The 13,104-nt window shown below is 40.2% G+C and overlaps 1 protein-coding gene across 2 annotated transcripts in view; it reads left to right on the top strand.

The window, feature by feature from the left end:
- Positions 1–13,104, top strand: part of FAM81A (family with sequence similarity 81 member A) — an 81,343-nt gene that overhangs the window by 19,844 nt on the left and 48,395 nt on the right. Inside the window, exons 2-3 of one of the 2 annotated variants that reach the window (XM_027971782.3) lie at positions 2,352–2,419; positions 3,518–3,791. In XM_027971782.3, coding sequence (XP_027827583.1) covers positions 2,373–2,419; positions 3,518–3,791 — 321 coding nt within the window. In that variant the 5' untranslated portion in view covers positions 2,352–2,372. Of the gene's footprint in view, positions 1–2,351; positions 2,449–3,517; positions 3,792–13,104 lie in introns of both variants that reach the window. The other variant, XM_027971784.3, reaches the window with a different exon arrangement.

Raw genomic sequence — 13,104 nt, 5'->3', positions numbered from 1 at the left:
GCCACCTCATGCGAAGAGTTGGCTCATTGGAAAAGACCCTGATGTTGGGAAAGATTGAGGGCAGGAGAAGAGGACAACAGATGATGAGATGGTGGGATGGCATCACTGAGTCAGTGGACATGAATTTGGGTAAACTCCAGGAGTTGATGATGGATAGGGAGGCCTGGCATGCTGCGATTCATGGGGTCGCAAAGAGTTGGACACGACTGAGCAACTGAACAACTGAACATGAGGGTGAATATAACTTAAAAATATTTGTTTATGTATTTGTTTATAGTCGTGCTGAGTCTTCATTGTGTAGGTTTTCTCTAGTTGTATTGAGCGGGGCTACTATCTAGTTGTGGTGTGTGGGTTTCTCATTGCGGTGGTTTCTCTCGTTGCAGAGTACAGGCTCTAGGGTGCACAGGCTTAGAAGTTGCAGCCTGTGGGCCCTAGAATGCATGGGCTTCAGTAGTTGTGGTGCATGGACTTAGTTGCCCCAAGGCATGTGGGATCTTCCCAGACCAGGGATCGACCCATGTCCCCTGCGTTGGCAGGTGGATTCTTAACCACTGGACCACTTGGGAAGTCCCTAAATGTAACTTTATGAGTTAGTGTTTTCTGCCCATGCTTTTTTGTTCATATGCTTAGTTGGCCACTTACTGCGTCGTTTCAAAGTTGCTTTAGATGTCTACTGTTTCTGTAGGATAGAAAGCCCTTCAGGGAGAGGATTTTTGTTGTATCTATCTAGGTTAGTTGACTATATAGTAGATGCCAAATGTCTCTTTGTTGTTGTTGTTCAGTGGCTCAGTCTTGTCTGACTCTGCGACCCCATGGACTGCAGCACACTCGGCTTCCCTGTCCTTCACCATTTCCTGAAGCTTGCTCAAACTCGTGTCCATTGAGTCAGTGACGCCATCTAACTGTCTTATTCTCTGTCATCGCCTTCTCCTGCTGTCTTCAGTCTTTCCCAGCATCAAGGTCTTTTCTAGTGGGTTGACTCTTCGCATCAGGTGGCCAAAGTATTGGAGCTTCAGCATCAGTCCTTCCAATGAATGTCTCTTAGGTTGGGTTATTCTATAGATTAGTATCTCAACTAAGATATTTTACAACTTTAAAGTTGTAAAGATTCTGTGATTCTGAATATTTCACACTGGCCTAATTTTTGTAGTTTAAATGACAGAAATTATTTTCTTTAATACTGAAGAGATCTTTTGGCATCGTAGCTTGTTTGGCATGGAACACTTTTTTTTCTTAAATGTAATTTGTTTAAATTCAAAGTTATTTGTCTAGGAAAGGGAAAAGTTCACATTTTGAAACTCTAAAAATAACATACTGGATAGATGATGCCAAAACAATGGTTTCAATCAGAAAACCATTTCTCAATCCAGCATCTAAATGAGAACTAACTACTGAATCTTATCATAGTTACTAGGCTTTCACTGTTTTAAGGCAATTAACAGCAGTGTTGAGAAACCTAAGTAATGAAATATTTTTAAAACCTCTAATTTTTTCAGATGTCGGATGCATTGTGATGATCAAATGTTCCTTATATACACCTGATGTAATGTAAATGATCATATCTTATAATACAGCAAAGTTTTAATGAAAAGTATCATTTCATTCTCTTTGTAGATAGATAAATTCACCCAAATCAGATCCCGTTGATCATGTATTATTCTATTAAGATTATTTTAAAGATAATGCTCTTAATTTGCTATGGAATTACTAAATTTGCTGAGATAAATTTCCTAGGATAGTTTTCTGTACAGTTCTAGGGAGAAGTACAAGATTGACTTAAGTCTGTTGAAGGAACTATCTTGTTTCTATAAAAGTGGTTTTTCAAACTTGAGATGCAGATATGGGGTGAGAAAACTTCAGGAAACTTGACTCTAGCATGTACTCACGCATGTTGATCTATCCAGCAGGGCTTATGGTATTAAGTTCAAAAGCATTTTGATTCTTGATTCTTTTCTCCTTATTTTGAGACATCTCCTGTTTCTATAATATGTAAGATATTTAATAATATAATTGATCAGCATGTCAGCATAATTTTTGATCCCTTTGGTAACTTAATAATAAGATTTGTGTATACGTATGTGTTAGTCACTTAGTCATGCCGGACGCTTTGCGACCCCATGGACTGTAGCCCACCAGGCTCCTCTGTCCATGGAATTCTCCGGGCAAGAATACCTCCAGGCAAGTGGGTTGCCATTCCCTTCTCCAGGGAATCTTCCCTACCCAAGAACTGAACCTGGGTCTCCAGCATTGCAGGCAGATTCTTTATTGTCTGAGCCACCAGGGAAATCCCCAAGGTCATTTATGTTCTAGATATAAACTGTTAAATAATTTAATGCTTATTTTTTCAACAGATGTGAATTATTAGAAAGAAAATGGCCCAACGGAGCACTGTATTTCCTTCTCTTGTCACCGAGGAAAGGTATAATATATGGAAAATATGCATCTAAGGTATACTTTTTCTTTCCACCAATTCCATGAGGGCTGCTAGTGGGCATGAAGGCTTGCAGCTTCTTTGATATCCAAGAATGACTTTTCTTAAGGGCAAGAGTAGTACTGTCGTGTCCCCTCTCCAGCTTTTGGCTTGTAGGACACTATGGGCCATTCAGTAATTGTGACTGGTGGGGATTTCACAGTAGCCCTGCATTACGGTTATACTTCTGATTAACAATAAAATGTACCTCTGGAGGCTTATGGGCTGATATCCCCACTAAAACTTTTAAATGAGAAGTTGCAAATTGGGTGTCCATAGGCCAAAACTGGCTCATAGAAGTAATACATTGTTTGGCCTGGATCATCTTAAATACTTTTTAAATGAGTTGTTAACATTTTAAAAATCAGGTGGGGACTTCCCTGGTGGTCCAATGGTTAAGACTCCATACTTCTGATGCTAGGGGCATGGATTCGATCCCTGGTCGGGGAGCTAAGATCCCACATGCCTTGTGGCGTGGCCAAAAATACATAAATAAAAATCAGGTGACTTCACATACAAGCCTAAAATTCTTGGTTCTTCTTGAAATATCAGATGATCTGGAAAAAAAGAATCTGCATTCCCAAATGGTTACTCATAGGTAGAACAGAATTGTGGCTCCCTTAGGTGAGGAATGCCCCTTTCAGTTTCCCAAAGTCCCTGACATGCCCTAGTGTATCCTGTGTGGTATGCTTCACTCATTTATATCCACAGCCTGACCATTGGAGGCATTTGAGTTTGTAGCCTCTGCTTTAGGGGAAGGGGAAAGGAAAGCAGGTCCAGTGATTTTGTTAATAAGCTTTGATCCTGCAGCCTCTTGCATTGGGAGGGCATGGAGCCTGCTACCAGCGCACTTGACTCTCTGTGGACCATTGATTAAAGCTACTGCCTGTTTCACAAAGAAAACTCTTTGGGGCAGAAACTGCTTCAAATCTTCATTTAGCTTGTAAGGATAGATAATTTGCCTTTCCTGGGAAGTCTTGAATCTGGCTTTAAAAATGATCTTTTTCCCAACTGACAACCCTAGTAATGTGGGGCTCCCTTCTGCAGGCGAGTTCGAACGATGCCCCGACACAGCCAGTCCCTGACCATGGCACCCTACTCATCCGTAAGCCTAGTGGAGCAACTGGAAGACAGGATCCTCTGCCACGAGAAAACCACGGCCGCCCTTGTGGAGCACGCCTTCCGGATCAAAGACGACATCGTCAGCAGCTTGCAGAAAATGCAGAACAAAGGGGGAGGCGACCGCTTGGCCAGGCTTTTCTTGGAGGAGCACATCAGAAATATCACTGCCATAGTGAAGCAACTGAATCGGGATATCGAGGTATGGCATGCAGAAGTGTGCTGCGTTCCCACAGACAGATCTGCCCCACACCTGATGACCCTCACAGGCATTTCTGCCATCAGACCACAGCCGTCTATCTTGTCCAGTCTTAATGATTGCCAAGGAAACGGCTTGAACAAATATATTAAGTGTATTCCAGTATCTGGTAGCAGTTACTGTCAGTGTTACTTGGGTTTAATCTCGGTGTACCTTGCTGATTACTAAATCACTTTGTTTTGTTTGGCTCTCAATGGAAAGAGAGGAGAACTCGTCAGATAGTTTCCCTGTAAAACCCTTCCTGTCGTTGAAGACAGCTATTAAATCAATTACTAGGTCAGCCTTTGCTGCTTCAGATGAAATGTTTCTAGGTCATAATGATTATATATAATACAGTTGATTACTCAGACAATCTGGGGATTTGAATTGCTTCTCAGGCTCGCTTTTATTGCTCTATTTTTCTCTGAAATGAGCCCAAGAAAAGGCCAATATTGTCTATTTTTAGAGTTTGTAAATTTACTGCTGTTTATTGAGCAATCACAGGGACCACAGAATTTAATTCAGAAAGCTTAAGATCATTTAGGGCCTGGGCTGACATCACTGAACAATGTCAGTATCTTACACATGTAGTTTGAAAATATACGAATAAAAGGTATATGGCTAGATTAAGGATGTCTTATGTCATGGAGATTGTATTTTAATTATGCTTCCTGAAATCAAGACTTTTTTTTTCAGTTTCAGGTTTGTATTTATTTATTTTAAGAGCTTTACTGAAGTACAATTTAAAAGCCACAGAAGTCTACCCATTGTAAGTGTACAATTCAATGATTTGTAGTAAATTAATAGAATTAATGTTGTGCATCCATCAACACAGTTCAGTTATAGAACATTTCAATCACTCCCCAAATTTCTATCAGCCTGTTTGCAGGTAATCCTTCCTTCTACCCCAGACCCAGGCAGCCACTAGTGTGCTTTCTGTCTCTATAGATAATTTGTCTTTTCTGGACATTTCATATGAACAGAATCTTACAATATGAAGTCTTTTGCATCCAGCTTCTTTCACGTAGCATAATCCTTTTGAGGTGCAACCATGCTCTAGCACGTATCAGTATTTCGTTTCTCTTTATGTCTGAGTGGTATCCTATTGGACTTCCCTGGTGGCTCAGTGGTAAAGAGTCTGCCTGCAATGCAGGAGACCTGGGTTCGACCTCTGGGTTCAGTCCCTGGGTCGGGGAGATCCCCTGGAGAAGGAAATGGCAACCCACTCCACTATTCCTGCCTGGGGAATCCCATAGACAGAGGAGCCTGGCAGGCTACAGTCTGTGGGATTGCAAGAGTTGGAAATGACTTAGCGACTGCTGCTGCTGCTAAGTCACTTCAGTCGTGTCTGACTCTGTGTGACCCCATAGACGGCAGCCCACCAGGCGCCCCCAAGCATACCTAACAGTATCCTAGTATATGGCTATACAGCTTTCTGTTTTTCCACTTATCAGCTGATCGACATTTGGATTGTTTCCAGTTTTTAGCTGTTGTGACTAAAGGTATTGTGAACATGTGAACATGTCTTTGTATGGAGATATATTTTAATTTTTCTTGGGTAGATGACTAGGTGTGGAATTGCTGGGTCTTGCAGTAAGCTTATGTTTAAGTTTTTTTTTTTCAATTTTAATTTAATTTTAATTTTTACTTTATTTTACTTTACAATACTATATTGGTTTTGCCATACATTGACATGAATCCGCCACGGGTGTACATGAGTTCCCAATCATGAACCCCCGTCCCACCCCATATCATCTCTCTGAATCATCCCCGTGCACCAGCCCCAAGCATCTTGTATCCTGTTTTGAACATAGACTGGCTATTCGTTTCTTACATGATAGTATACATGTTTCAATGCCATTCTCCCAAATCATCCCACCCTCTCCCTTTTCCAAAGTGGCTATGCCATTTTACAATCCCACCGGGAATGTGTGAGGATTCCAGTTTCACTACTTCATCCCCAGCACTTGCTATCATCTCTCTTTTTGATTATAGTCATTTTAGTGGCCTTGTGATGGTATTTCATTGTGCTATTAATTTGCATTTCCCTAATAACTAATGATGTTTTCATGCCCTTATTAGTCATTTGTGTGTCTTCTTTGGTGAAGTGTCTACCCAAGTCTTCTGCCCATTTTTTAAAATTATTTTTTATTGTGGTAAGATATTTATCGTTTTAACCATTTTAAAGTGTGCAGTTCATTCACATTAATTACATTCACAGTGTTACATGCAAACCATCACCTCTGTCGATTTTCAAAACTTTTTGATTATCCCAAACAGAAACTCTGTTCCCAGTAAACGATAACTCTCCATTGTGCTTTCACCTCAGCCGGGATAACTTGTATTCTGCTTTCTGTCCCTATTCTAGGTATATCACATAAGTGCAGTCATACAGTATTTGTCCTTTTGTGTCTCTGTCATGTCACTTATCATAATGATTTCCAGATTAATCTATGTTGTAACATGTGTCAGAACCCATTTTTAAATTAGGTTATTTGTTTTATTATTGAATTGTAAGATTTCTTTGTATATTACAGATACAGGTCCCATATCAGATAGGAGATTTGCAAAATTTTTTCTCCCATTCTGTGGCTTCTATTTGGATTCTCCCAGTGGTGTCTTTTGAAGCACAAATTTTAATGAAGTCCAACTTACAAGTTTTTTAAAAAAATGGTTTATATTTTTGGTGGTATGTCTTGAGAACTGTTTGCTTAACCCAAGGTCAAGGCTTTGTGCTCTGTTTTCTTCAAAAGTTGATTTTAGTTTTTACCTTCAGGTCTGTGAGTTACTTTGAGTTAATTTTCATGTATAAAGTGAGGTTAAAGATCTAAGTTAATTTTTTTTTTCATATGGATATCCGAGAAAAATCTATCATTTTCCCCTTTGCCCCTTTGTCAAAAACGAATGGATCATAAAATTTAAGGGTTAATTTCTGAATGCCATTGAGTGTATGGCTTTCCTATGCCAATACCACATTGCCTTAATTTTTAGCTTAAGAGTACATTTTGAAATCATACAGTGTAAGCCCTCCAACTTTGCTCTTGTCAAAATTGTCTCAGCTATTCTAGGTCCTTTGTATTTCCTTATAAATTTTAGGATTAGCTCTATTAAAAACTCTGCCGAGATACTGGCAGAGATTGCTTTGAATGTATAGATCGGTCTGGGGAGAATTTCTGTCTTAATATTGAGCCTTCAGTGTTTCAAAGCATCAGCTCTTGGTTTTATTTTTTTCATATTTGCTTTTTTGTTTTCTATTTCATTGTTTTCAACTCTAGGTTGTTTCATTTTTCTCCGCTTATTTGAAGTTAGTTTGCTTTTCTAGTTTCTTCAGGTAGAAGCTTAGGGAATAGGTTTGAGATCTTTCTTCTTTTCTGATAATGGTGTTTAAAGCCATAATGTGGCCTCTGAGCACTGCTTTGGCTGCTTCCATGAGTTTTGATATGTTGTGGTTTTGTTTTCATTTGGTTTAAAGTATCATAAAATTTACCTTGTGATTTCTTTTTCTGATACATGTGTTACTTAGAAGTATGTTATTTAATTTCTGAATGTTTGGGGTTTCCCTATATTTAGGGGATATTTTGTGGATTTCTAATTTAATGTGGGCAGAGAACAACTTTGTATATCTTTAATCTCTTTGAATTTATTTAGACTTTTTTTAAAGGTTTTTTTGATGTGCATCTTTTTTTTTTTTTGAAGTCTTTATTGAATCTGTTACAATATTGCTTCCGTTTTATGTTTTGGGTTTTTTGGCTGCAAGGCATGTGAGGTCTTAGCTCCCTGACTGGGGATCAGACCTGCACCCCCTGCATTGAAAGGTGAAGTCTTAACCACTGGACCACCAGGGAAGTCCTGAGACTTTTTCCAGCTGTTGAAATGTCCAGTTTTTGTTGTTGAATTGCCTATTGCTCCTTTCAGTTCTGTCAGTTTTGCTTCACGTATTTCAGGGCTTTGTTGCTACACGTGTATACATTTGTAATGTGTCTATTTTCCTGATACAGTGATTCTTCTATCATTATAAGATGTCTCTCTTTATCTCTAGTAATATTTCTTGTCTTCATGTCTCTTTTGTCTGGTATTAATATAGCTATTCCAGCTCTTTATGACTATTGTGTGCATAGTTGACTTCCGTTCTTGAGAAGTCTCACTCAGCTTACACCCAAGGGAGAACCTAGAGTACCACATGATTAACAGTTTTCACTGTCTTTGGAGATTACAGCACACCTTTACTGAGGACAGAGATTTACTCAGAGTTGTCTCCTATTGGAGTACATTGGTCTTCAGGGTTCTAAAATTTCTGGTCTATGATGTATGCTTGTTTTGATGTTTAAAGAAAAGGACCATGTGTTTTTGTTTTTGTAAGGGGATGGAGTTGATCTTTGTTGCTTTGGTGACTGATGGCATCCATTTCAGTTTCTTTGGATCATAGCATTGTATTTTCCCTTTGGAGTTTACCTTTTTTCCATTGGATACAGGCTAAGATCGCTATTAATCAGAGTGCCTTATCACATTTTTAGATAATGAGGATTGGAGTCCATAACACAAACCAGAGCATTGAGACTGTCACTTACTGGAGTCTGAAACCTGAGCAGAGTGTCCCAAGGACATGAGTATCTTTCCAGCAGCTGTACCTGTAGGGTGCTAGGTAGTGGTCCTACTGCCTGGACCCTAGGAATTGCCTTTTGTCATTTTTCTCAGTCTGGATCCCCAGCTGCCCTGTTGATTGTACGCACTTCTCCCCTATAGCCTTCCAATAAATTCCAGATTTTTCACCTAAGCCAGAATCAGGTTCAGTTGCTGGCAGCCAAATAACTCTAATGGTATCCAAGAAGCATAGAACATGTAAGAGACTGCTGCAGATAATTTACTTGTTTTCGGAAAGTGGTGTCTATATTTAGAATGATCTTTCCAGTATTATATTTGAGTGCTAAAGTAGTTTTATCCCAGAGACTGAATAATTTGGCAGCCCCAAGTTGGCACCTTCTCAAGATTGAAGAACCCCAACTTAAACATTTCCATTTGGAAGAGCGAGATATATTAGGAGGCTGATAGCCCTGCTGTACTCCATTCTGTAAAGGGTGATGGATAATATCAAAGTGATTGGGGAGAAACAATGATGCTGAAATCCCTGATCCTTCTACCAGTGGTGAGAAATGTGCCTCAAAAAATTGCAAACCCTCATGTTTCATGTTAGAAGATGGTGTGACCTCCCCATTCTTCCCACACCCAGCATTTCGCTGTGGGTACTCTGCTTGGTTCTGTTTGCTTATGTGGGTGGTGGACAGACCAGAGACTGGAAACCATCCTGCAGTACTATCCTCAGGTAAAAGTAGAGAGTATAACTCTACTATTAGAATTTTTTCTGTCTGCAAATGAGGTGATAGTACTTACGCTGCAGCTGTGGGATATCTGGGGGGATAACTTCCCCTTTGGTAGCTGCTGTGTACTAATCCAACAGTCAGAACCATTTCAATATGTAATTTCCAACCTCAGCTGAGCCCCCAGTGCTGTTTAATAGCTCCTTCATTCTAGGAAGCCTTCACCACCGGTTCCCTCCCTGGCCTCAATTCTTTTTCCCTTAATTTACCCTGGGCACCCAGCACTTGGCACTGTTTCCACAGCATCTACTGAATAAGTCTGGCATTGTTTCTTTGTACGTCTGTATCCCTTGATAGAGTGGGAGCCCTTCAAAAAGAAAGGAACTTTGTCTTTCTCATCTCTACATTGTCCAGCACAATGTTTGGAACAAATGCCATGAATGCTTTTTAAGTGAATAAATGCCCAGTTCAGATGGAAGCCTATTGCAGATCTTCTGGTAGCAAAAAGAACTAGAAGAGACCCTGAGGTCCTTTGTGCAAACTGTGTCCTTTTCAAATGATGCCTCCAAGGCCCTGGGAAGTGAAGAGACTTCTCTGAGATCTCTGTTGTTGTTGTTCACTTGCTAAGTCATATCTGACTCTTGTGACCCCGTGGACTGCAGCACGCCAAGCCTCCCTGTCCCTCACCATCTCTCAGAGTTTGCCCAAGTTCATGTCCATTGAATTGATGATGCCATCCAACCATCACATCCTCTGTCACCCCTTCTCCTCCTGCCCTCAATCGTTCCCAGCATCAGGGTCTTTTCCAATCAGTCAGCCAGAGTATTGGAGCTTCAGCATCAGTCCTTCCATTAAGTGTTCAGGGTTGATTTCCTTTAAGACTGACTGGTTTGATCTCCCTGTTGTCCAAGGGACTCTCAAGAGTTTGAAAGCATCAATTCTTTAGCACTCTGCCTTCTTTATGATCCAGCTCTCGTATCTGTACATGACTACTGGAAAGACCACAGCCTTTACTGTATGGACCTTTGTTGGCGAAGTGATGTCTTTGCTTTTTAATACACTGTTTAGGTTTGTCATAGCTTTCCTGCCAAGAAGCAATCATCTAATTTCATGGCTGCAATCACAATCCACAGTGATTTAAGAGCCCAGAAAGAGGAAATCTGTCATTGCTTCCACCTTTTCCCCTTTTATTTGCCATGAAGTGATGGGACCGGATGTTGAAGCTGAAACTGCAATACTTTGGCCATCTGATGTGAAGAGATGACTTATTTGAGAAGACCCTAATGCTGGGTCTCTGGAGAAGACTCTTGAGAGTCCCTTGGACTGCAAGGAGATCCAACCAGTCCATTCTGAAGGAGATCAGCCCTGGGATTTCTTTGGAAGGAATGATGCTAAAGCTGAAACTCCAGTACTCTGGCCACCTGATGTGAAGAGTTGGCTCATTGGAAAAGACTCTGATGCTGGGAGGGATTGGGGGCAGGAGGAGAAGGGGACGACAGAGGATGAGATGGCTGGATGGCATCACGGACTCAATGGACGTGAGTCTGAGTGAACTCCAGGAGTTGGTGATGGACAGGGAGGCCTGGTGTGCTGCAGTTCATGGGGTCACAAAGAGTCGGACATGACTGAGTGACTGAACTGAACTGAACTGATGGGACCGATGCCATGATCTTAGTTTTTTTAATACTGAGTTTTAAGCCGGTTTTCTCATTCTCCTCTTTCACCCTCATCAAGAGGTTCTTTAGTTCCTCTTCGCTTTCTGCTATTAAAGTGGTATCATCTGCATATCTGAGGTTGTTGATGTTTTTCCCGGAAATCTTGATTCCAGCTTGTAAGTCATCCAGGCTGGCATTTCTCATGATGTGCTCTGTGTATAAGTTAAGTAAACAGGGTGATAATAAACAGCCTTGTTGTGCTGCTTTCTCAGTTTGAACCAGTCAGTTGTCCCATATAAGGTTCTGTGTTGCTTCCTGACCCACACACAGGTTTCTCAGAAGACAGGTAATATGGTCTGGTATTCCCATCTCTCCAAGAGTCTTCCACATTTTGTTATGATCCACACTGTCAGAGGCCTTAGTGTAGTCAATGAAACAGAGGTAGATGTTTTTCTGGAATTCCCTTGCTTTCTCTATGATCCAGCAGATGTTGGCAATTTGGTCTGTGGTTCCTCTGCCTTTCTTTCTCTTAGCTCTCAGGATCTAAACCCAGACTGTTAAACTCTGAAGATGAGCCCCTTTCACTTTTCTACTTTGCCTCTTGAAAGCTCCTCTAAAACTCTGATCTTAGGTAACTAACTCTCAAATGTGACAAGCAGTGCTATTCAGTCATTCTTTGCTTTCTGAGTATTTCTACCCTTGGCTCCCCTCCCACCCCCAGGAAGAATTTCTTCATAAAACTAAGTAATTAAAGATGAAGTTCTCACTGAGTTATACCCTACCCTCTCTTTCCTTTGGTGTGAGTTCATTGAACTGCCTGGATAATGTGAGTTAGTAGCAAGCATACCTAGAAATCCAAAATCATCAATCATTTAGGCTTTTGCTAATTATTTTTCTTTAGGATATGTTTTTAACATGGTTTTTCTTTAATGTGTATTTAAGATGATTTTTAAAATAATTTACAGTGGGGGTTTATAGTAATTTCAGTTCTTCTGTTTTTTCCATCTGAAACACATTTTAAGTAATGATTATTCTTTCCTTAACTAGACAGCACTCTTCCACTTACATATATTTTTGGAGTGTGTAGTTTGCAAATGAATAGATGATTTCCATTTTAGAGAGGGAAGTCTGAAGAAAATCTATTTCTGGAAAAAAATTTTACTTTGCATATATGAGCACTTACTTTTTTATAACTAGTTATAACTGTATATCAGTATGAAGTAACAGAAGATAGTTTGGAAATTTAATAGACTTTTATATGAAACACTAATTACATAGTTTTTTTTTATATATTGTGAGCCTAAGCATGTTTACCCAAACATAACTAAAATTAAGATGCTTAATGAGACATCAGAATTGCTACATTGTAGCCAAACTCTGTTAAAATGAAACCATAGTGTAGATTAAAATTTTTAAAGTACTAAAAGTAAGTCTTTATTTATAAACAACATAAAATTGTAAGGATGGATACTATGAATAGGTGATATGCACATTTAAAGCAAAGAGATGTGAATATATTCAAATTGTATTTAAATGATATGAAAGGTGTATTTTTTGTCTGTAGATTCTTAATGAATTTATTCTGCAAATTGCCTTTTTAAAAAATATTCTTTTGGCTTCCCTGGGTCTTTGTTGCTGTGTGTGGGTTTTCTCTAGTTGTGGCAAACAGGGCTACAAGATCTCTAGTTGTGTTGCACAGGCTTCTCACTGTGGTTGCTTTTCTTGTTGACAGAGCACGGGCTCTACAGCATGGACCCAGAAGTTGTGGCGCATGGGCTTAGCTGCCCCCCAGCATGTGAGATCTTCCTAGGCCGAGGATTGAACCCATGTCCCCTGTGGTGCAATGTTAAAGAATCTGCCTGCTAAGCAGGAGATGCAGGTTTGATCCCTGGGTCAGGAAGATCCCCTAGAGGAGGGCTTGGCAACCTACTCCAGTGTTCTTGCCTGGGAAATCCTGTGGACAGAAGAGCCTGGTGGGCTACAATCCATGGGGTCTCAAAAGAGTCGGACATGACTTAGCGACTAACAACAACCACCACTGTATTGGAAGGCAGATTCTTAGTCACTGGACTACCAGTGAAGTCCTTGCCTGGTTTTTAGGTTATTTTCATCACTGCTTCACACTGGTTTCCCAGTTCACTCAGTAAAATTTACTGGGTGTTTGTTTTGTAAAAATATATCCCCACAGAGTGATTTTGTAGTAGAAAACTAAAGCTGAAACCATTCTCAACATGTACAGCTCACTTCAGGCTCCTGATGGAGCTAGTTGAATTGAGGTATGTTAATACTACATCCTGGGACTTCCCT

The sequence above is a fragment of the Ovis aries genome, chromosome 7 (genome assembly GCF_016772045.2).
Source record: "Ovis aries strain OAR_USU_Benz2616 breed Rambouillet chromosome 7, ARS-UI_Ramb_v3.0, whole genome shotgun sequence".
Lineage (NCBI taxonomy): Eukaryota > Metazoa > Chordata > Mammalia > Artiodactyla > Bovidae > Ovis > Ovis aries.
The sequence above is the reverse complement of the archived record's forward strand: the minus strand, read 5'-3'. Positions and strand labels throughout refer to the sequence as shown.